General features: G+C 36.9%; 2 protein-coding genes across 3 annotated transcripts; both read right to left on the reverse strand.

Annotated features, from left to right (window-relative positions):
- Window positions 1–1,005: 1,005 nt before the first annotated feature.
- LOC109210077 lies at window positions 1,006–4,413 on the reverse strand. Of its 2 annotated transcripts, none has more exons than XM_019373450.1 (6): window positions 3,914–4,413; window positions 2,573–2,699; window positions 2,144–2,280; window positions 1,974–2,033; window positions 1,807–1,875; window positions 1,006–1,417 (listed from the first exon to the last, which is right to left on the reverse strand). In XM_019373450.1, exons 1-6 carry the CDS (start codon window positions 4,154–4,156, stop codon window positions 1,346–1,348), a joined length of 708 nt encoding a protein of 235 aa, XP_019228995.1. In that variant the 5' UTR covers window positions 4,157–4,413; the 3' UTR covers window positions 1,006–1,345. The 2 variants fall into 2 exon arrangements, with proteins under 2 accessions (XP_019228995.1, XP_019228994.1); XM_019373449.1 differs by having other exon boundaries at window positions 1,974–2,036.
- A 14,332-nt stretch (window positions 4,414–18,745) lies between these two features.
- Window positions 18,746–24,042, reverse strand: LOC109210078 (NAC domain-containing protein 60-like). The gene is made up of 6 exons (XM_019373451.1): window positions 23,854–24,042; window positions 22,389–22,608; window positions 21,372–21,598; window positions 21,063–21,266; window positions 20,127–20,436; window positions 18,746–19,122 (listed from the first exon to the last, which is right to left on the reverse strand). The coding sequence occupies exons 2-6, from the start codon at window positions 22,549–22,551 to the stop codon at window positions 18,857–18,859; spliced, it is 1,170 nt and encodes a 389-aa protein (XP_019228996.1). The 5' UTR covers window positions 22,552–22,608; window positions 23,854–24,042; the 3' UTR covers window positions 18,746–18,856.
- Window positions 24,043–26,046: the final 2,004 nt, after the last annotated feature.

Raw genomic sequence — 26,046 nt, forward strand, 5'->3', positions numbered from 1 at the left:
CGTGCGCAAAATATATGAAAGGCCTAATCCAAATTTGATTTTGCTACAATTATTTTTATATTTTGAGCTTACCAAACAGCCTGTTCCACTCTATTATTAGAGTAAAAAGGAACTTGTCACTAAAGCAATGCATATTTTTCTTGTAGTTGCTATTCAACTGTATATTCTCTTCCTAAAATTGAGCTTTCTGCATATTAAAAGTTACTACTACTACTTCTAATATGGCAAAAAAAAAAGCAAAACATCAGTTTCTCTTACTACAATTGAGCTTTATGCTTATTAAAAGCTACTACTTCTTATAGTATGGCAAAGAAAATAGCAATACAAACAGTAGAGAACCTCAATAATTCTAAACAAAATAGTTGAAACTCCAAACCCCTTTGCTTGTCCTTTGGAAGAACAAGCTAAAGAGGTCTGGGTTCTGGTGAGAAAAAGGAGCACACCTAAGGGCCCATTTGGTATAAGGGATAATTAATCCCGGAATTAAATTTGAGATGAGTTTATCCTACGTTTGGCTGGATAAAATCGGGGTATAACTAATCCCGGAATTGTAATGGTTTTTTATCCCCATAAGAGGGTGGAATAACTAACTCCGGAATAATTATGGGATAACTTGTTTCCCAACCAAACGACTCATAAGATTCTCTTCCCGTAAATGTTTCAGTTAATAAGCTGACAGCAGCTTGAAGAGGAACCTAAAAGTGCACCAATTTAACAAAAAATGAGGACTTTTATAGCTTCATGTAAAAGAATAAGGATGACATTAAGTTTAATCTCAAAGATAAGGGACTATTTTAGGCTTTTTAATGGAAGGACACTCAAAACTTCAACCCTATATAAGAAAGAACCCTTCAAGTTTTTCATCATGTTATGTTTCTCAAAAGACGAAAACAAAAAACCACAGACGGAAGCTCATAACGAAGTCAACTTTAGACTAATTCACGAGGTGAATCACTACCATTTGTATCAACTGCAAATGAAGAGGGATACCAAGTACCAACCAAATGGAGATGAACTCAAATGCAGTGAATAACAGCTTGGTCACTAATACCAAACCAAGATTCAGTTGGTTGAATGATAATTAACAGTTAAGACATTAGACTATACATATGTGATAAGCGCTAGTACTTCCCCCACTCGCGGGAAGTACATTCAACCAGAAGGCGACCTCCAGAGTTAGTTCAGCAGTTCATTTATCTACATAATAACTACGACTCTAAGCTGACATAAGGGATAAACAGGAGTATACATATTATACTACACATATTACTGCGCAATAGGAAGTGGACACAAAGGTACCACTATTTGTTAGTGTTAGGAGCTTCACAATCGGGATTCCCTCGAGTCATTTGCAGACTGTCTTGAGTCTCTTGGCAGCTTGAACAAAGCCCACAATTACCTGCAACTCGTCCAATTGCTTCACCCAAAACAAAGAATCACAAGTGCAGTAGTTAGTAGCCCATAATTCAAAAAATTTGGAGTATAATTAACACATATAAGCACAATTTTACATGCAATAAGGGCGAAAATTGTGTTTGCCAAAACCAACAAAGTGTCATTGACAATAGTTTGGAATAGCATCGTGCCAAGATCGACCAATTCCATTAGACAGGAAAACTTAATCAAAATAAGTACCCATAACACAAACACCAGATTTCTGTTACCAAGAAAATGGTAAAACATGAAAAGGAGGATTATATACAGACAATTATATCTAATATGTCTTATGGAAGCGCTATGAAAATATCATCCTCAATTAACATCACATCAAAAGTAACAGCAAGACACAGATATCTAAGAAAGTACCTGCGACGTGAAATGCTTCTGGACAACATCAATTAGTTGCTCCTTCGAAGGGTTAGGTATAGCTTCCCTCTATTCAGATGGGCAGAATAAGAAAGTTGGTAATGAAGCTAATATCACATACTAATATAAAGGATGATTGAAAAACTTGTAACTGTTGATCAACTTACAAGGTTAAAGTGTCGCCAATATCTCCACAGTGCAGCCATCTCGAGTTTGCTTAGGTCAACCTTCTGTTAAATAACGTATTTTTTAGAAAATTATTGAAATTTAATAGAGTCAACAACTATGAGTTAAAGATAAGTAATGCCAATAAAAAGAGCTTCAAATGTTTTCATACCATGGACCCACGAGGTGTAGAAATAGATCCTTTTGATTGTGAGTCACATGAAAGGGAGCGGCTCATGGCCTTGTGAGAACCAGACGATTTATGTACGCGATGCCTCGGTCTATGAGACTTTTGAGTATCATCGGATGCTAAAGAAATAGAAAAGCAAAGAAATCACATTACTTTATAATAGTGGGCCAAATGACAATAATCACAACAAAGAAAAAAGAGTTTGCAGCTGCAGTGATAAAAGGAAAAAAGTTTCCTGAACAGAAAGAATCCAATGTAACAGACGTATAAAACTTTTGACATTGCAAATTCTCTTACAATTGGAGACCAAAAGACATACAGATGGCAGGAGACCATATAATATAATTACTAAGTATGTAGCAAGCCAAACCCAAAACAGAATTAAGTTTAATCATAAATTAGGTAACTTACCCATATCTGAACCATTCCAGTGGACATTTTCAAATTCGAGGTCATCATCATCCTCATTACCAGTAGGAGGTTCAAGCACACTTAAAGCATTCCTTTGTAGTTTTACCTCTATGCCATTTGTAAGAACCTGCAATGTTTTTCAGTGAACCAAGCATTTAAATGAATTCCAAAAACCAAGTTGCAACAGATCACAACAATTTGGTATGGCAATACTTGAAAACAAACACACACACACACACAAAAAAAAAGGAAATTTTTTTGCATTAACCCCCCCCCCCCCCCCCCAAAACAAAAAAAAAAGCCAAAAGAAAAAGACGAAAGAAATAATCAAATAATTCTGATTGTCCACATTGAGGATATAGCTCCGGTTTAATTCTGACAAATCACTTTAACAACAAAATCATCACGAGGTTAATCAAGCAAGAAAAATATTTGTAATCTGACAAATGTAGAAGAAGAATCTTCCAGTTGACAGTGAACTACAAATGAAGCTAACACCTCTCTTGTTTAACTACACAACAAGCTAAAAATGGCTGTGGATATTAGTGTTAATACGGGCAGATCTGTTGAACCCCCAAAATTCAACTAAGCCCAAAAGTAAACAGAATCTCTGAAGTAAAATTCATCAGTATCATAAGACCTGCTCAGAGCAAAAATGGCCAACAAATAATCACTTTTATGGAATCCAGAATCTCTCCCATCATTATCATTTTTTTTTCCCTCTTTTTTTTTCAGAAAAAGAGCAAAGAATCTTCTCCTACTTCTATTATTTGAAGAAGAAAAAAAGTTCATTCCTAAAATTCAATTCTTTCAATCTGGAGATTCCCACATATTTGAATAAAAAAATTTGAATAAGGAGAGCCTCTGAAACTCAACTTAGCAACTACGCCCTAATTCCCTAAACAAATAGAACTCCTTAAAACACTAGATCTATCAATATAAAGTAAAGCACAGAATTGAACCCTGTTCTTTTGAGACAATGAGATGCCTTAATTCAAATTCTAATAAATTGGTATATAAATATCCCAAGGGCTTCAAATAAAGAAAAACAATGAAAAACTTCGAGATAAGACCCTAGCTTACATTTTTGTAAAAGCAGCAGAATTTGAAACAGAATTAAGTAAATTGAAAACACAAAATGATCAAACTAATAAAGAAATAATCGTATAAGGAAGCAAAACTTTAATTATTAGTATCATCCCACATTGTTTTAACAACCACACATTGAAGACCAAGTATAAAATTAAGTCACAACCCAGAATATCATTTTCACAAACAAACCATATTTTCACAAACAAGACTAAAATTCTAAACTTTATAATAAAATGAATAATTAATTACCAGCCAATGCCAACCGCCAAGACCAACAGCTTTCTTAACAACACCCTGAAGACCAACTAATACTGACTTAGTTCTATTATTCCCTGTTACTATAACCTTTGTATGTCTTGGTAATACACTTAATTCCTCTTCACTGCTATCTCCTCCTCCTCCGCCGCCGCCGCCGCCGCAGCTTTGATTTAACTGAGTAGTACTGAACACATTGTTATTAACATGCACTGAACTGTCTACTGTTTCCAGCATTTTCCTTTAAGAGAAAATTCTTCGAATAACTGTATTGAATTCAAAAATTCAGTCGAAGAAACTGAACAATATAGAAAGATCACACATTGTAGAATTCGAAAATTGGGATTTTGATTGGAAAATTGTTGGAAAATGAGGAGAAATTTGGGGAATAAAGAGAATGAGAAAACACAAGTTATTTTTAAGAAAGAGAGAGAGAGAGAGAGACTGAGTTTGTCTGTGTGTGTGCAGTGTGTGTTTTTTTCTGCTTTTCGTTGTTTTGTATTGAATTGCTTGAAATGCAGTAATGTTTATGAATCCCGAAGACCTGAAATGGACCAATTAAAGGCCGCCACGTATGCGTTAAGGGGCCGTCAATCATGCTCTTTTGCGGCATGATGCATATATACCATTAACCGGTTTCCAGTTACCAGTAGCTCTAGTGGAGGGAGATGGGGATTGGGGGGGTGGAGTGGTGGGGTGGGGGTGGGAGGTTTCTGTTCAGTTCGTACTTCGTATGATGACCGTTTTTTGACTGGTGAGGAAATGGATATAGTGGAGATTATGCTAAATGACAAAACTAACCCTTTGCTTATATATTTAATTTTCTTGGTCCCCAATCCACTTAAGTGTTGTTAATATTTTTAATTAGTACATGTTTCCTTTTTAAATTATACATAGTTAATGAAATTAAATATTGTATTATTTGTCAGTACTGAATGTTATTAGGATTGAAATACGTAATTGTAATTCGAATTAGAGACTGTTGGAAGTTGAATTGTCCTCATTACATGCTCCTTTTTACTTACTCTTCAGTACACTTTTACTTCTCAACTATAGATTTTGCATACTCTTTAAAAAATAATAAATAAAGTGCATAATATAATATGATATTCATATTAATTAATGCATATTTTTAATAAATTTAGGAAAATAATTTGAAATGAGTAATTAATAATATGGTATAATAGGAAAAAAGAAATTATCGTCTATTATTATGCTAAAAGTGACAAGTAAAAGTAAAAATTTATTTTAGAATACTGAACAAGTGTTAGTAAACGGATGGAGTATTATTATATGATTTGAAAGCAAGAGTTAATACTTAATATATCTAACTTTTATGTGATAGTTAAAATGTCACTACCATTAAATATGCTTTCTCAACGAAAAGTCCCATATCGAGGGATCGGGGGTAAAGCGCTCTCTAACAAAAGCGATTTCATATTCAGCACTTTAGTGGGTACCAGATATCGGATGAAAAAAAAATAGTATTTTGAATTACATAAAAAATAATAAATCATTTAAGGTGTCTTGATCCTAAGCTAATCGGGATTTGATTACTTAAATCATTTATATTAGTTCTTCATATCAATTTCATCTGAATACTAAATACTGATATTTTAATAGAGAAAATATATGTGTTTCCGATATGAGCTTTTTTTTCACATTTAAAATTATGTCCTTATATTATTGCTGAATCTATTGTCCAAACAAATTTTTTTCAAAATTTAAAATGAGATTAATAATTAAAACTGCTCTAAACGATGGTTATAAAAGAATATATAGTAAAAACAAAATTCCAGTCTAAAATAATAAGAATAGAGGAAGGTCTACTTGTTGAGAGAAAGAAAGAAGTAACGTACGTGAATGTGAAGTAACGGAAGAAAAAACCGGGAAATCATCTGGGGGACCCACGTGGAAGATGAGGTCTCTACCTGCCGTCGGTGTTGTCTTTATCCGACACTACCCACGCCTTTATTTTTACCCAAAAAAAACCACACCTAGCTAAAATCTCAATATTACTCCTTGGTCAAAATATAAAATTAATCAATGGGCCAAAACTAATTATATTTGCTAACTAAAAAAATATTTTATATACATATGAAACACACACATATATAGAGAGAGAACTAAGAATAATACTCCTATTTATGTTTAAAGAGGTTCAAGCTTGGTTGAATTAATCGGACAAGATAAATTAAGGATTTCCTGACAAAAATATATTCCGGTTAAATAGAAAAAGTACAAAGAGCAAATGTAATTTACTGAATTCTTCGGGATTGGGAATTTCAACCTCTTCTTCACTAGTTAAATGGTGCAAATAACCTTCTAGCCAAATTAACAACACTCACTTGGTCATTGTCGAGATATTAAAAAAAAAGGGGGGGGGAGGGGGAGGGGGACATGATGTTTAAATCATATACTTAAATTAAACAGCCCTAGTGTCCGACTCGTATCTCTAAACCACTTTTTGAATAATTTTCAGAGGTGAATGTTCTTACCACTACGGATTTATTTGAATTCATAACTTTTTATAAAGAGTATTGTATGGGTCAAAATCTGACCATACGTGGATTAGCGCTAAAAGGAACAGTAAGAGGTCGACTAAGCTGTGGTCGTACCCACAGGTGTAATAACAACGAAGACCTCGGCCACTGCCGAGATTGGGCCATCAAAAAGCCTGTATGGTGAAGTAAATATCGTGATATTTGAGGGAGGCTACGTGAAGGACAGTCAAGGGATGAAGGCATTCTGGTTAAGGACCGACGGACAAAAAGGAATACTGATAATATATATAGGAGGTAAGAAGACAAGAAAAGGGGTCTTCCTCTCCTGGAAAAAGAAGAAGAATAGAAGACCAAGAAAAGGCTTAGATAGCAAATACAAATCTCTGTATCGTGATTATTGAATCAAGGAAGCTAGATCCCATCACTGCCAATGGCATTCCATCTTTTCAGTTTTTATCACCACATTATGGGATGATATGTCAAGAATGTAAGCTTATTGTTTATACTTGATGTATTTTAATGATCTCAAATCAGGCTATAAGTTCGATTACATCTCATTCTCTTATTCAATGCACTTAGATCTAGAGTTAATTGTTCTTGACTAGGATTTATCCTCTGTTGTATCATTAATTAGTTTAACAAAGAGTTTAGCACCTTTTGGTCAAACAATTTGGAGCCGTCTGTGGGATTTCTTAGCCAGATTTTTAGTTTCCTTTAGATTTAAAACCAACCAAGTATCATCTCCAGGCTGTCATAGCCTCACTATTTCGGTGTAAACACCAACTCGAAAAAGTGACAGATAAGCTTTTGAGATAACCGAACCAATCTAGATCAGATCTCTACTTGAAATTGAAATTGTATCCAATGTCTATTCAAAACCCACTCCTCATCTGTAGTGATGGGTTTGGCACGTCATGTGCATGTTTTAAGTAGGGTCGCGGTCACTGCACACTCGGCATGACCGCAATCCTATTTGACGTATCTTGCCTTATTTTTGTATCCACACGCACTATGTGATTTATGAACAAAGTATGACATGTTTCCCTTATTGTTTGCGCATGTCGGACGGAATCGAATTGGGACTCGGTCTCGATATTCCAATGGGCGAGGAAAGCCCAACCCACGAGAAGCTTAGACGCGACTAACGACGAAGCCAAACACGGCTGCCAAATCTGAAACCGCCATTCAAGCACAGGGCGAAGCGAGCGACCCTACAGCGTGTTTCCCCCTTTTACCAACTTACCAGGCCAAGGTAACGGGCAATTTTATTTGGGTTTAACTTATCACGCTCTCTTTTTGGTTCAGAACAGGAACATGAGCATTCTCACAGAAACGCGAACAAGGAACGAATGCCACCAAACACACCAGGGAAATGTTCCGTACCATACCATCTCGCAAGCAACAACCGAGCAAAGCCCTCTAAGCCGTACCATACCACAAATAACAGAAACGGCCAAAGCAAATCGACGTTATTAAGAAACAATCTTCGGAACCGGGGACTGAGTGATGGGCCCATAAAACGCGCAATACTCTCCAATGAAAGCAAAGTTAAATGAACCGGGACTCATCCCGACGTGCAGTACTCTCCGATGAAAGCAAAGTTAAATGAACCAGGACTCATCCCAACGCATGGTACTCTCCAACGAAAGCAAAGTTAAACGAACCGGGACTCTTCCCGACGCACTCATAAACAATACGGCGACGAGTAATGTTCTCCAACAAAAGTAATGCAACGGGTTACGATTCGACCTCGCTCGAATTAACACCCAAGCGGCCATTGGCCATCGCCAAATGAAAGAAAAATTCGACCTTGCTCGAATTCACAACGGGTTACAATTTTGACCTCGCTCGAATTAACACCCCTACGGCCATCGGCTATCGCCAAATGAAAGAAAAATTCGACCTCGCTCGAATTCACAACGGGTTACAATTTCGACCTTGCTCGAATTAACACCCCTACGCCCATCGGCCATCGGCCATCGCCAAATGAAAGAAAAATTCGACCTCGCTCGAATTCACAACGGGTTACAATTTCGACCTCGCTCGAATTAACACCCCTACGGCCATCGACCATCGCCAAATGAAAGAAAAATTCGACCTCGCTCAAATTCACAACGGGTTACAATTTTGACCTCGCTCGAATTAATACCCATACGGCCATCGGCCATCGCCAAATGAAAGAAAAATTTGACCTCGCTCGAATTAACATCCCTACAGCCATCGGCCATCGCCAAATGAAAGAAGAGTTCGATCTCGCTCGAATTTATAACGGGTTACAATTTTGACCTTGCTCGAATTAACACCCTTACGGCCGTCGACCATCGCCGAGTGGAAGTAAAAATTCACCCACCCGAATCAACAAATCAAAGTTCGACCCATCAAACTCATAACGGGCCATAGTTCGACCCCACACGAGCTCGACCCCCGCCATCGCTAAACTCACCATGCGAAAAGGACTTCGCCCCAATTGGCAAGTCTATATCGACCTCGCTCGAATATACAAGTCAAAACTGACTTCGCCCCAGTCGGCAAGTCTATATCGACCTCGCTCGAATATGCAAATCAAGGTCGAATTCGCCCAAGCTGGCAAATCAGAAGTCAACCTCGCCCGACTTACAAATCCAAAGTGACTTCATCCGAGCTCACGCAACGCCCCGCTCGGATCGAGCGAGCTAGATCCGCCCTCATTCGAATTCCCAATTAAAAGATCAGGAACTCAACGCGGAAAGCTCCAAAAATTTTCTTCCTAAAAAAATAAAGGAAGGGGGGGAGAGAAGGAGAAGGAAGGTCAAAAGATACACAAACAAAGGCGAAACAACTATTTTATTCAAATGTATGCGCGCAACAGCCGCACCTTACAAAAGGCCAAAACAGGCCCTTAAGAAAAAGGTAAAAATATACAACAAAAGAACAAAAAAAAACTATGTACGAAGCTATAACAAAGTTTCACTCGGCGTCATCTCCACCGCCGTTCTCCCCAGCATCCTCATCATCAGAAAGTCCATCCTCAACCTCAACGCCCTCACCAACCTACGGTAACGCAGGGTCGTAACCGCAGGAAATACGAGCCTCGTGTACCTTCGCCCGAGCATCTTCAAAGGCAGCCTCAGGAACACTTCCCGCCTCCCACAAACCCTTGTATATATCTCGTTGGGCCTCGTCATGAACCCATAACTCATACAAACGGCGGGGGACAGCGGCAGAGGCAGATTCGGCCTGAGCCAACAGGTGCGCCTTCTAGGCCTCAAGAGTTGCGACCCGATCTCCCAAGCCCGAAGCATCCCGATCAAGTTCACCAATACGCTCCTCGAGCCGTGCCTCCCTCAGCGTGGTCGTCGCCCTCTCAGATTTCTACTCGGACTTAGGACGCGGATAGTGTCTTCTAGCGCCCTCGCCCTCGCCAAAGCCGACACTCGAGCACCATCGGCTCCCTCCAATTCGGCCACTTTCCTTTCTAGCTCGGCCACCTTCTCCGACCACTCTGCACTCAGGGCGTCGACTCTAGTAGCATTTTGCTCAAGTTCAGCTAGTAAAGATAGAACCTTTGCCTGAAGGCCTCGCACTCCACGGCAACCCCTTTGCCCACCTCGAGCTCCTCGTCCTTGGCATGAAGCAGTCCCTCAAGCTCACTACATCTACGGATAGACCGCATCGGCTCCTCATCTCTTTTCTCCAACTCCTCCCTAATGGACTGGGTGCTAGCGCCCGCTATGAGATGCTCGTGCATCTCACGGCACCTGTTGCAATACCGCCGGTACTTCTCGACCATTTTCAGAAAATTCTCGGCCCGCGTCTCAGCCCTACGAGCACTCTCGATCTCCAACATGTAAGTCTATAAAAAGAAAAAGAAGAGAGGAGAGAATGAGTCAATGTAATGACAAAGGTCACAAAATGAAAAAATCAAAGGGGCACTCACCCTTAACGCCATCGCAACCACACCGCGTGACAGCCCGAAATCGCTGACCTCCTGAAGGGATTCGCTTTCAGCGGCGGAGCACAAAAGATCAAACTGTGGCACCAAATCCACCGTGTCTTGCAACAGGTTGAGATCCGTCGGAATTTCGAGTATACGGGAAGGGCCTTCCGCCCTTACCATAGTTCGGGTAAAGCCCTCCTCGAACATCCTCACGCCCTCAAGGTCGATGTCAGATTCGGATTCATAATCCTCAATCATGACGCCTTTCTCCCTCTCATTGGCCGAAGAAGGGGTGCAGTTGGCCGAGATGACGATGGACTGCTCGGAACAACAACAGCAGCCTCGGAACTCCGTACCTCTGTCGCAATAGCCTCTTGAACGCTCACAACGGGCGTCGCCTCCGCATCTAGATTGGCACCACCGCCGGTCTCGGGTGCCGTCGAAACAAGGTCGCCCTCAAGGGTGTTTCGGCTAAAAAAGCCCCTTCCAACACTACCCTTCGCCTCTTCGATGGGGCCTCTACACTACCGATGCGAGAAGATTCACCCGTTGAACGGACTGCAGGAACCGGAGTCTCTGGTTGAGGAGTAACCTCCAAGCGTACGAATTTGGCCACGGGTACGGTCCGACGAGCGGCCAGACCTTTTACGCCCTCGCCTGCAGAAGCTCTTGGTGCAGGCGGGGTAGAGGGCATCGGTTGATGAAACGCGAGCGGAGGAGCCCTCGTCCTCCTTACTCTTCTCCGACCTGACAGTAAGGAGGCATTTGATTACACAACGACAAGGTAAAAAAAATTGTGAAGTAGAGAACAAAGCAAAACCACAACGAACCAACTCACCGGTAAGCGGCTTGCGCCCAAACTTCTCATGGAAAGACGCCCACTCACGAATCCCCACTGTGTGGGGAATAATTGCGCTCACCCACTCACGGATATCGGCAACTAGCGGGGAAGGTAATCTCTCAGCTACAAAAACAAAAGCAAATCCTCAGCGAAGTCGTCAAAAGGGAGACGACCGACGGCCATCTTAAGAAAAATTGCACAAAGTAAACGGAAAAGAGAACTTACGAGCGAAATTCCACGTCTCAGGAAACCCCGCCGGGTTTGATACGACATGCTCTTTCGGACATAGAAGTATTTTTCCCAGAAGTGAAGGTTGGTCTTGTCATCCATCTTCACCACCAAGCTCTTAGTTCCTCGATGACGCATATGAATCATCGTACCCCGAAGAAAATGGGGGGCGAAGAGGTGGAGCATGTGCCCTAGAGAAATTCCTCGGCCGGCTAGCTCTGCGTACTTGATGAACATGAGGAAAAGCTTATACGCATACGGAGAGAGTTGAGTCGGGCACACCTCATAAAAACGGCAGAAATCAACCACCAAGGAAGGAAGGGGAAGCGTGTACCCGGTGACAAAGGGATACGCATAAAACGCGCAGTAGCCCTGGCGATGTAAATGCACTATATCCTTATCCGCCGGCACCATTTCAATATGATCGGGGATCCCTCATTTGGCTTTGAATGCCGTGATCGCCGCATCATCCATCGTGGAAGGAACGGGCTTCGGTTCATCTCCGGCAGGGCTGTTAAAATCGTTCTTCGCCTTCCCCGGGGGGGAACCACCTCATCCACCGTCGGAAACCCCTCATCTTCCACCACTTCCACTCCTTCTCCGAGAAAGGAAGCGTCAGTCTCCGGCACCTACAACTTTATCGGAGTGGGAAGAAGTACCAAACATTCATTTTTCTTTGACCGAAAGAAGCGAAGATGATAAATGAAAAAGACAATGGTCACCGCAAATCCTAGCAGAAGCAGAGAAATGAGAGATTAAGTAAAGAGGAGAAGACTTGTGAAATTCTCTCTTAAGCAATTGAAAAACATAACGTTCAAATGAAGAGCTCCCCCCTTATTTATAGGGATATAAATGGCCTGAGCGGGAAGCCAAGAGCCGCCAGTTAGAAAACGGAAAGGGCACGGGAAACGACACAATACCTAGAAAACGAGCACCATAATGACGCATGGGGAATATTAATGATACCCTGAACTGACGCGACGGTCCAATTTTTAACTAATGCAACGGTCCGACACGATACTCGAAGCGTCACGTCGCTACCTCGCCATGAGGTTCTCGCCCCTTGCATAAAGCATTCAGATTTCTCCTCGTTTTTGAATCAACAGGGTCCGCCCATCGAGCTCTCCAATAGGCGATCCCAACGGGCGGAGGGAGTAACTGTATGGGTAAAAATCTGACCATACGTGGATTAGCGCTAACAGGAATGGTAAGAGGTCGACTAAGCCATGGTCGTTCCCACAGGGTGTAATAACAACGAAGACCTCGGCCACTGCCGAGATCGGGCCATCAAAAAGCCTGTATGGTGAAATAAATATCGTGATATTTGAGGGAGGCGACATGAAGGACAGTCAAGGGATGAAGGCATTCTAGTTAAGAACCGATGGACAAAAGGGAATATTGATAATATATATATAAGAGGTAAGAAGACAAGAAAAAGGGTCTTCCTTTCCTAGAAAATGGAGAAGAATAGAAGACCAAGAAAAGGCTTAGATAGCAAATAAAAATCTCTGTAATCGTGATTATTGAATCAAGGAAGCTATATCCCATCACTGCCAATGGCATTCCATCTTTTCCGCTTTTATCACTATATTATGGGATGATATGTCAAGAATGTAAGTTTATTGTTTATACTGATGTCTTTTAATGATCTCAAATCAGGCTATAAGTCCGATTACGTCTCATTCTCTTATTCAATGCACTCAGATCTAGAGTTAATTGTTCTTGGTTAGGATTTATCCTTTGTTGTATCATTAATTAGTTTAACACTTTTTGGTCAAACAAGTATAAATATACATATAAAAATCTATTAAAATATCAACAGATATTAAATTTGAACCTATAATTTTAACAATGAGTTAAATACCAAAAATTCTAAAAGTTGAACTTGGATACGCCGTAATAAATGTGCATGGTATAATTTATTAATCAAGACAGGAGTTTCCCGCCATTACTGAGATAGTAGAGCCGTAGATCTAGAGCGTCGGAGTGTTAGAACCGTCGGATGATTAAGCAGATAAGAAGAATCGGAGAAAAAGACAGACACGTTGAGATCTTCCGCATAACATGTGTAATCATCACACAAATTGAAAGCAAAGTTTTGTTCTTCTTTTTCCTCATAAATATACCTTAATATTAAAAAGCAAATTTGACAGAAAACGATAAAGCAAAGCCAGTGGGGATGCATTATATATACAAGGTATAAGATAATGTAGTCAAACTTATGTCTTTTGCTTGAACTATTTATTTAATCATATATATAATTAATCTTACACTTATATTAATACAAAAAGACTAGGGGATATAATAATATTTTATGCTTATTGACTTAAAATATTATATCTATCTATGAAAAAAAGTTGGATATACAAGATTAATTAAACTTTTTTTCGTTAATCAAAGATGGTCCACTTTTTTAATTTCAACAATTCGATTATTATGTCTTGTACTCATACATAAGTGTCGTACTTGAAATATATTCTCTAGTGGACTGCTGAATAGTAGATAATCTCCCATGGTAATAAAGTTTTATAATCAAGGCATTTGTTGTTTTTTTTTTTTTATAATTATAACGTTGTTTTGTTGTTTTCCGCCTTTTTTTTGTCTTGCGTCCCTAGTTCTTCTACTTATTTTCAATAAGATTATTATTTTAGGAGAATAATAATTATAATATTTTTGTTTTGGTTTAATCAACCAACAAGAAATAATAGTTTTTCAATTTTAGCAAAAACTGTAGACATATAAATTTTACTTAAATTAAATCCATAAAATAATTTGGACTATATTTTAAATTCAAGATATATTGGTCCAAATAAATGTTACGGGCTAATATATAAATGAATTAATTATATAGGTCCAATATATATGGATTAAATAAATGAGTCTCAATCCATTGGGCTAGCCCATTTAATTGGGCTAAAGTGATGAGCCCAATTCATTAGGCCCAAGATGTCATCTTTCAATAGGCCCAGTTTGGTGCCACGTGTCAAATGACGTGGCGCGCCAAGTCAAACGGAACATGTGTCAAAATGACAAGGCATGCCAAGTCACACTAAAAGGCCAATGAAATCGCGCCACGTGTGCAAGTGACATGTTGTGGCCAATCAAATGCGGCCATGTCATCCTTTAATTTGATTGGTCGAAAAGAGTTTGTTCTTATCACATCTCTTCCCTTCCACAACTATAAATAAGGGTCTTCATAACCAAGAAAAGGGACCAGAAGTTATAACAAGAAGCAAGAGAGAGCTCGTGGATCAAACGCCGCAAATTTCTCTACAAGTTTCAAGCTTCAAGCAATCAAGTTCAAGTTCAAGAAATCAAGTTAAAACTCAAGAACGAAGAACGAATCAAGATCAAGTTCAAGAAACCAAACTCAAGCTCAAACTCAAGAACAAGATCATCGTTCGTGGAAACAAATACATATTCAAGATCAAGCTCAAAAGCCCTTGAATTTATTTACCATTGGAAAGAAGAATCAGAGGAATCATAGAGATTGTAACACTCAAATATTTGAAATAAAATACTACGATTGTTGCGATATTTTCGCTCTTGATTTTATTTTCTCGACGCAAATTTATTGCCTACAAAAACATAAAACTTTTTCTTTCTTGATGTTTGGTTGAAACTTTTTGAATAACGTTTCTTCTTGTGTTTGATTAAGAAAACCATTTTTGTAAATAGTTGAATTCTTTTTGGCAAAATTAGCTCCTAAATTCTTATAAATAGATATACTCTTTTCACATCGAGATGAACCATCCTTCTCAAAGTACTAACATTGTTTATCGTATCAAATCGGGTAGATTCAAGTCACGTGGTCACCATTTTATCAAATATCTTTCACTTATATATTGCAAATCTAAACTACAACCTAGAGCATATAATTTAAGGAAAATTGCATTATATAGCCGTTTCGAAAATAATAGTCGATAAAATATATATTTTTTGCACACTAATACATATAACACACTAGTCGTAGTAAGCCTGCGCTGAGCCCGGGCCTAAATTCAAGGCCGAAAAGTAATACATATGATTAAAAAGAACAATTTGCATTATGTTTTTAAGTTTTCACCAAATATTTTATTTCTCCTGATAAAAAATAATCGTGTGTACTCAAATTATAGCCAAGATAAATTTCAAATCCACGGGCACGTTTTCAGTCTTGTATTCCTTGTGAATCTCGAATTGATATAACATGTGTCATATTTAAGAAATTTGCAAAAAACTCGTATCAACACAACAAAGAAGCAAATCTAATTCCCTTATGTTTAATTTCACATGGCTTTAGTTTGCTGGTTGCTACCTTTAAAATGCAAGGTTCTATTTTTATTTAGAGGTAAGATTAACGTGGACATCTAGCCTCTCTATCCCTTCGGGGTAGGGGTAAAGTCTGCGTACACACTATCCTCCCCAGACTCTATTCGTGGAATTTTACTGAGTTGTTGTTGTTGTATTAACGTGGACATCTAGCGGACATAATCAATATAAATCTAGGGATTCATATTTTTACTTAAAGGTAACATTATCCCATATATTTATGATTAAAATATATTGTTGACGTTGTATAGATCTTCACTTTTGGACATATGTTCCTTTGCTACATATTGTAGGATAGACAAATGTGTCAGTTTTAGTTTAATCTCCAAATATTTCAAAATCTAATGATAATGATAATAATTATATATTTTTAAAAAATATATCTCATAATTTCTAGAGCATAACTTGCCCTAAAATTATATATATATATATATATATATATATATATATATATATATATATATATATATATATATATATCCTTTCAAATTTAAAATGTATTTTTCTTTGAAGTTCTATTTTGACTTCTAAAAATTAAATCGGAATGATCTTTGAAACAGAAAAAACAAAAAAGAGCACAAAGTTATGTTATGAAAAAAAAAAACTAACCAAAATATTCTATACAAAACCAAAAAACCTAACCAAGATTTATTTTTTTCGTTAAGAATAAGTTTAAAAGAAATAAAACCAGAATCAAATTGAAATTAGGCAAAGAAGACCAATGAGACACACATTTATTGATACTCCTAGGAATAACATTACTTAAGTTCCTATAATCTTCTTAACCGAAAAATAAAACTATAAATGTCCACACACCAAAATAGAGTTTAAAAATATTAGGCTTAATATGTTTTACTCCTCTTGTTAATATTTGAATTTTTTCACTTTTAAAGGATGCGTAATGTAGCGATAATATTATGAAGACTGATGAATAGGAGTTTGGATGCTTACCTGTATTTCTTGAATTTGTAAAGGTAAAAGGTACATATAAGCTATAGTACTTCAACAATTCTAATTATAGAACCAAACATTTTGGTTAAGATGTAACCATGACTCCATTTGAAGACTTAAGAAAGTCCAAAAAATTAGTTTTATTTACGAAATGTCGGAGGGCATCTACTTTAATAAAAGGTTAATGTAGGGTGAGAAGGGATAGTAGAAAAATAAGTGTACTATCTCCTATAAGAAATCCATAAAATTACAAAATAGGACTTAAAAGTAGTATCATTAACTCAACACTCACAAAATTGATAAAGTAAAAAAATGGCAACATTAAGGGCAATAGTTTTGGAAACTTGAATGTGAGGACGACAAAATCTTTGGGTTGCCCCTTAAAAATAATAATAATAATAATAATATCTTAAACATAATCATGGTATAATTTTTATATATTTGGCTACCGAATGTAATTATTTTTAACCACTTAACCCGACAAATGTGTAACTTGCGCTATAATATACATAGGTGAATCAACCATTCGCAGTGGATTCAATCAAGCGATCTTCACACAAAACTTGAATCCAGTACCAAAGTGAAGTTACAAATCAGTGACTGCAACTCTAATCTCCAAATGTAGTTTGTTTGAAACTTTTGGCTACTTGATATCTTTTCTTTTTCCTTTTTCCATTGCACTTATTTATTTTTGAAAGAATTAAAAGAAAATACACATGACTCCACACCATAACAAAAAATGGCCCATGTTTTTAAGCTTTACCCAACCTAGTCCATATTGTACATATTTTGAAAACACTAGCTCTTGCAAATTCAAAATTTGTGTTCTTACAACTATTGCTTCTAAAAGCTATGGAGTTAAATTTGTGTTCTCACAACTATTGCTTTCACTCTCTCTTCTTCTCACATCTTTTACATATGCTAGGGCCCGTTCGCCATTACTGCTTCTCCCCCTATGTCACCTGGTTGCAATGTAAAAAAATTAAAGAGAAGAAGTCCACCATTGAAGGCCAATCAAAACTTTGCTTTCGAAAATAGAATTTTTTGAGTTTGTTAGTTGTTGAGTGTTGTTCCAATTGATTGAAAATATCAAAAGGATTTCAAAATTTAAATTTGAAGTGATTTGGAGTAGATTTGAGTAAGATTTGAGTTAAATCTCAGAAAAGACGCAAGGAAGAAGACGAGTCAGTTTTTTGTATATTTATGTATAATCTTGTATATGAGTGTATAAACACATGTTATACACTTTTAAACACCTTTATACAAGCGTATGTAGACGAACTTCTTCCACGATTTTCAGTTGTAATTCTTGTTCAAAACCAATCCAAATCTCCATTAAATTACTTCAAATTTTATTTATATACAACCTCCTTGTACTATTTCTAACAAGTCTAAATAACACTCACTCCAAATTTCTCACAAAATCAAATTCGGAATTTAAACCCACATATTTAAACTTGTTAAAAATTTTATTTTCACCACCCAAATGGATTTGGTTTGTTCAACTAATATTTGAGTTACAGTTACTGATTCGAAAATTAACTTCAAAGCTTGAGAAATCTTTTTTAAAAATTAAATAGTAATTTTGAGAACCTATTGGAGTTGGATGTTGAATCTTAGCCTATTATTTTTGGGCTAGTTGGTTATAAATTAAAATATGGGGTATAAAATTGAAAAGTAGGAATCTCAATTGTTCTTATGTGATATGTTTATTTTTTCTAAGAAATGAGAGTCATCCAAAATAGCCAATCATAATCAGGTTTTGTTATTAGCAACGAATGATCCAGTAATCATTTGAATTTGAAGAATTACGAAATATAAAAAGTACATTTTTCCTCTCTTAATATTACAACTGTACTAAAGAGAACATCAGTTCTAGACTCTCTGCAGAATCAAATTCCTATTCTAAATCTTAAACTCAACATCAAGTTTAAAATTTAGCTAACTGCACAAAATATCAATATTTAATAGCTTAAACTGTCTCTCCACCCCCAGCCCCCTAAGTCCTCCTTTTCCTATCCTTTTTTTTTTTTTTTTTTAGCTTTTCTATTTTTTCTTTTTTCGTTTTTTGGGGTGGGGTCGGGGGGGGGTGGGGGTGAGGGGAAGGGCCTAAGTTAAGGCTGTAGCCAAGTTGTTTTAGTATTAGTAAGGGATATACTTTTTCTAGGCTGCTGCTTCTTTCTTTACTAGAAAGGCATGAAACAGAGGAACTTCTTGAGCTTCTTCTTTCTTTTCTCTTCCCTTGTTGCTACAGGTTCATGGCTGCTGCTGCTACTGCTGCTTGAAGATGCCATCGCTCTATAAGAGTGTGATGGACCTTCATCATTTGTACACTCTGCCTTCAGCCTCTTAATATCCTGTTCTGGGGATGACTTACTGGGGAATTTGGCTTTGTTAGAAACACCTGGTTGAGTGTCTTTGGCTGCAGCCGCGCTCCCACCAATATAAGATTCTGCCAGTAGGTTTCAAGAGTCAGCAGAACTGAATATGTTTATTACAAATAAAAAGGTGGCACATTCAGTTAGTGATCACGAGAAAGATGTGATGTCAAGCTCAAGCACAATGGGCTATGGAAATAGTTACATGCATCCTAATGCATTATTTTCATAGATGTCATCTTATTTGAGATGGTTAATAAATCCAGTCCAATCCCATGTTGATATAAAGATCAGGATTTGACTTTCTGAATCATGCACGTACCTTGATGTAGCTTCTTTATCTGAGGCGTCAAGATTTGTAAGACGTTATTCGTTAATACATTTGTAATAGTCGTCCATGATTTTCAAATCCATATTCTGTTGTGCAATTCCAAGGCCAAAGCTATATGTTGGCATGGTAAAGGATTGAATTAAAGGATAAGTCGTGCTCTACACATTCATGTGTTTCTCACTAATGTTAAATCACTTTCCGTTTTTTTTCCCTTCGAAATGATGAGTGAAATCTACCGGAAACAACCTCTCTACCTTCAAGAGAAGGCAGGGGTAAGGTCTGCATAGACTTACCCTCCCAAGACCCCACTTGTGGGATTACACCCCGTTTTGTTGTTGTTGAATAAGTATGTGAAATGATGAGTGAACAAATTCTTCATGACAATCAACTAAAATAAAGATTGATGAACCAATTCTTCATATGATTCTTAGAGGAGTGAATTTTTTTGACTACTATAGATTAAGACGAGCTAATAACCGAGAAATTAACCCATAATAAATATGAAGCATCTGGATGCATGATACATGAGCTCGAGCTCCCTACAGTATTATTGCCTGGATATCTTGAGGACCAGTGTTTTCGACCACCATGCACAGCCATTGATACAACTTTTACTTAGCAGACAAGTAGAAGCACAGGCGATGTTGTCTTCTTAAAGGTCTAAAAGTTGAAATACAAGTAAGGTATACAGAAATGTACTAAAGTCATAATCAAAAGGAACATGCGAGGGCAAAGACGTTTACATACCTAAAGGTGCAGGCGGCATAACCACATCATTTGCTCTTCTGCACATCATTATTCGATAATTGCTAGTTGAACCTTTTCCATGCAAATCTTGGTTCTTCTCATCATCAAGATCCCGTAAAATTGCCATAGAGTCAAAATATTCATCAGATGCCAAGCTCTGGCGACTTGAATTCACTGAACTAGAGGAATGTGATGCTACACCAACAAGGTCATTCAGTTCCAAGTAGTCCTCTCTTAAAATGCAATCCAACTCAGCTACTATATCATCATCAAAGTGATCTGGCCTAATCCCTTCTGTCTGGTTCTTTACCTGTAAAAGTGATTAGATGGTCTTGGTAACATCTAACAGCATACAAACAAATTACCAGGGCAAGAGAAGTACACTGTGGAAAAAATCACTAGAACAAAGAGAATGTAATGTCAAAGAATGCTAAATGGAATCAAGTAATCTAATAATAAGGTTGGAAATCTGATGTCAATAACCTGGTATCCGTACCAGAAACTCGTTCTATCACCAAATGTGCAATTAAAATGATGCTTATCGCAGATTATTGTGCAACAATCATCTAGGTGTACAAGACAACAACAACTACTACTACGCTTCAGTCCCAAACAAGTTGAAGACGGCTATATCCTCACTTTTTTCTTTAAGCTCAACACATATCATCGTCATACCAACAATCATCTAGGTGTAGTATCCTGAATATTCAAACTGATCTCAGAATTTTTTAACCATAAAGATGAATGAAGCAGGAAAATACGAACCATCAACAGTTGAACTCAAGCTCATTAAGAACATTCTAATGGCTTTATTTTGCCCCACAGACAAGCTACACCGACATACAGAATACATTTAACAAGAAAACTACGTCAAAACTATCTGGATATTAGCAACACTGTAGTGACAAGTGAAAAAGGGGAAGAAGCAGCACCAACCTGAGGTTCACCTATTGAACGCTGCCCATCGTTACTGCTAGTGTGTGGGGTAATTGATGGCATCAAGCTGAGTAAGAGGGTGTCAAGATCATCGTATCTGTGCTCTGGCTTTGTCTCATTATTGACTTTGTTTATGTTCTCTGGCTTTCTCTCATTATTTAAGTTCTCATCACTGCAACTGAAAACTCTACAAAGTGCAGACTCCTGCAAAATATCCAACCAAACCAGCAATTCACTTGCGTGTTTGACAAGACTGAAGCAACAAATTATCAGGTATTAGAATAGAGGAAAGATGGCAATAAAGATTACCTTTGACTTAGTGTGATCATGCTGCTCTTTCTGTGTTATTTTGTACTCTTGCATCATCCAGACAGTTTTCTGTCCAGTAGGGGCTTGGGCTTCAACAAATTCAAAAGTGGTTCTCCAACCATAGATAGCAGAATTTGCAAATATTTCACAGGATTCACCTTTTGCTTTCCAGAATCCGTGTTTCGTCTCTTTTTTCTCATTTGAGCTTACTAGAAACCATGCTCCATCTACGTGTACCATGAATGGTTAGTAAGAAAAGAGATTCAAGCTGCCTCAAAGTAAAAAGATTATTAAATGCAATCACCATAACCGTACTCCAGCTCTATTCTTGGGAAACATAGATAATTTCGTCAACTATGAGGGATTAAAAAACCAAGAATCTACAGAAGAGAGACAAAAACATGTGTCGGAAGATATTAGATTTACACCTAGAAGGTTGTCGTTCTATTACTTTAATTAATTTACTTATCTTCTTGAAATAGAAGGGTGGCTTTCTTAGATTCATAAATTATATCCATAATGTTGAATCATATTGCTCAAAATCTAATAGGACGATGATGAGTTGGGGCACTTGGGATATTAAAGATCACGATCTGGTATTTTACAATCTACTTCACTCCAAGGCGCTTTATCCTTTTTTCAACAAGCTCTATCAAGGAATAAAAATTAAATGGGGCGTTAAGATCCAATCCTCCTTCCATTAAAAGCAAACCAAGTTTTAGATTTCCTAATTGGATACAGCCATTTGAAAACGGTTTAGATGATAAAACAATTTTCTTTTGCAAATAGGATAGCGGATTATTTAGGTAGATTCTATGAACATCATTTCATTGATAAGCGGAGTGTGATTTCCGATCTCCTAATTGGATACAGCCATTTGAACACGGCTTAGATGATAAAAAAATTCTTTTGCAAACAGGATAGCGGGTTATTAAGGCAGATTTTATGAACATCATTTCATTGATAAGTGTAGAGTAAACTGATAGCATAAATAATGTCGTTAAACTTGAAGTTTACCTGGCAAATTTGAAGGATCGTACTGATAAGGATTGTCAACAATCACATCATCAGGGATGGGTGATCCACAGTTGATTTGGTCAAGGGAGAAAATGATTTGGTCATCACTCCAACAGGAACCGATAAGACCTGGGGGTGGAGCTGCCGGAGCCAGAGGACACATGGTAAACAATGAAATAGATCAAAGGCGGAAAAGCTAGCGCTCTGATCTACTCCTTCTCTGTTGAATCAGAGACAGAGAGTTAATGAGACAAAAGGCACAAACAGTGACAGATACCACATCACTAAGAGCTCTTTCTATATATAACGACAACCATAAAAGAGAACAAAATCCAAAAGATTATTCAACAGATTTATCAGATACAACTTCTAACGACCCTTTAATTTTGAAAAGAAAAAAAAATCATTTTTTACAGATAATCTCGGGGGACATATCGAATATGTCTCATAATCTAAAATAGATTACCGTTATAACTTAAGGGTAATGGTTAATATTGAAGATCCGAAAAGGTAATATGAGAACACTGAGCTGAAAAAAATGATCAATTATTGATTACCAAACATGTTCATGGGTGCCATGTAAAAAGAAAATGAAGCAAAAGCTCAAATGGACAAGCAACAACCAGAGTTCAATCAGCCCATCCAGTTAAGTTACCAGATATATCTAAAAATGTTTGAACAAAATTGGGAATCTGATGATGACAACTCTTAATGGAAAGATTGCTAGACATGGAAAATTCACCAATTAAGAAATGAATCTGTTCACTTTCAGATGTAACTTCCATTAACTTCAAATGATAACTAAAATTTCACCAAAGATTAGCCCATTGACTAAGTCTTGACTTGAAAAAGACCTACAAAATCTCCATTTGGATGCCATATTCAACACACTTAATTCCTTTTTTCTCTAACTTTCATATATACATGATTGAATAACCATCAAAACGATTATCAGTAAACAAATAATCAGTAGAAAAAGAACAAATTGTTCTAACTTAATGCCATAATAACACGATCATCATAGAAACAAGAACCAAAGGAACCCAATAACATACACAATAAAACGATCAGGAAGAGGGCAAAAACAGCTCAAAACGGAAAATTCAGAAGAATCCTAAAGAATTAAGCATATTGTAAAGCAAATTCAGAATTGAACACCCAATAATAAAAAACAATTAGCAAACATTATCCATCAATATGGCTTTTTAATCCATCAACAACCCAACGAATTTGGGCAAATTCAGTTCAAAATCCTGAAGAACTAAGTGTAACAGAAAGCAAATTCAGAATTGAACACTCAATTATAAATAATAATAATAATAATAATAATAATAATAATAATAATAGTAACAATTAACAAGCAACATTATCCATCAATATGGAAGATTTTTAAGTGGGGAACAAAAAGGGAAAGCTACATAAATGAGTAACAAAAAATAGAGAGCAAAAATTTCAAAGTTCTAACCTTTTTTGATGTCTTTTTTTCTCACTCTAAACTTTCTATTTGATATTGCTTATAACTATACTTAAAAAAACGAGTGAAGTTTATATAGAGGTGGCTAAAGTGGGATTTGTTAGTGTGACCATGCTCACTTAATTCTCCACCCTCACAGTTAACACTTGCTACTACCCTGTAAGCTTATGACACAGCTGAGTTTGTAAAGCTTTTGGCTTTCAACTTTGGTCTTTTGCCTTTTGAACCCAAATGGAGTTCATTACGTGGAGGGCTGTGATTGGTTTGATCATCTAAACTGGGGCCATGGTGTGTGGACCCTACTTGTACGGTAGTCTGAATAAGAACTGGCGGGTAGTTCTAAGAAGGTTCCTTTCTGCTTTAATTTAGTATTGAGAACTCTGGCTTTGGGTTTATTCACTTTTATTGCGCAATGTGCTTATGCCTTTGCTGATGCCATTCTTTTTTTTTTTTATTTTATATATTTATTTTTCACTGAATGTTCCGTATTCGCATTGGATTCCGATTCTGATTAAGTTGAGATTTGCGCCGGAATTCACACATTGAGGTTAAAGTGCTTCCTAATAAAAGTGACTTCATGGCTCGAACTTGGTTACTCCAATTCTATTTATTAAGGGATCGTTTGGTTTGATATTAGAGCATTTAATCGCGTAGATAAAATCATGCATAAGATAATATAGTATTTGGTTGGCTAAGAAACAAATAACCACCATATAACTAATGCAATTTTGATTTGTGATATTAAATAATACTCGAATTAAGTTATGTAGAATCTATGTGTTATTCTATGTGCGATTAAATTGAATATAAGATAAGTATATGTGTATAGTAATGCGATGATAAATTATTTAAACAAGAGCTCTACTTTTTGTGATCTTATAATTTGCCAAGAAATTGAAAAAATTGAAGTTAAGAATGCAAGCGTTTTGACAATATTTGGTTAAAATAAAAATAAAAAATTGGAATTTAAAGTCTAAATAGAAAAAAAAAATTGGAAGTTGAAATTATTTGAATATGAACTTCACTTGAAAAGAAAAAAAAAAGATTGTGAAAAGATGACTTGTAATTGAAAATCATTTTCTTCTCTCTCTAAGTATTTCAAATGCTAAAGTCAAACTAACATTTCAATGAGTCACCGAAATTTCAAGTATTAAAATTTAGTGTTGGAACTACTCAAATAATATTAGGTGCATAAATGGGAACGAAATAGACATGTTTGCTAGCCCTTTTTAAGCAAGTATGTCAATTACTGCTTACAATTCACGCTGAGTTACTAAAATCCTACTTAAATATAGTGTACAATAACAACAACAACGAACCCAGTGTATTAATATTCTCATAAATGGGGTTTAAGGAAGGTAGTGTGTACCCGGACTTTACCCCTATCTTATACAGATAAAGAGGTTGTTTCCGATAAACCCTCGTCTCAAGGAATAGTAAAAATAAGGCAACAAGTAGCAAACAGTAGTAACAACACTATCTTAAGAAAATGAGTGCGAATGACACAACATGTAATAGTAAATAATCATAAATAAGATAACACAAAAATAGCCCTAGTACTACCGGTAAGCCTAAGAGGAACACACTACTATCTGTCAACCTACAACCTTAATCCTCGGTCTCCACGCCTTTCTATCGTGTGTCACATCCTCGGTAAGCTGTAGTAATGACATGTCATGCCTAACTACCTTTCCTCAATACTTCTTAGGCCTGCCCCTTTCCTTCCTCAGACCCGTAATGGACAACCTCTCACACCTCCTGACTGGAGCATCTATGTCTTACTTCTTCACATGCCCGAACCATCTCAGTCTCGACTCCCGCAACTTGTCCTCCACAGATGTCACTCCTACCTTGTCCCTAATAACTTCATTCCTGATCCCGTCCTCATTTCAATTACTTAAATATAGTGTGTCAATCCAAAACCCCTCGTATTTTCTATCTTTCACTTTCTCATTATTAAATGTGGATCCAATCTTATTTCAAAAATCTAAGCAAAATATAAAAAGAAGATCTCTATTCAAATATACATTACCAGATTAAGCCAAACAAGAATATTTATGTACATCCTGCAAAAACAATAATTAACGGTGTCAAATGCTTTGCATTTTTCAAAGTAAAAAAGTTGGTGGGGTTGGGATGAGTCATACTAAAATGATTTAATACAACCAATGAAATCCAAAAAAA

This window comes from Nicotiana attenuata, unplaced genomic scaffold (assembly GCF_001879085.1).
Source record: "Nicotiana attenuata strain UT unplaced genomic scaffold, NIATTr2, whole genome shotgun sequence".
In the NCBI taxonomy this organism is placed as follows: Eukaryota; Viridiplantae; Streptophyta; class Magnoliopsida; order Solanales; family Solanaceae; genus Nicotiana; species Nicotiana attenuata.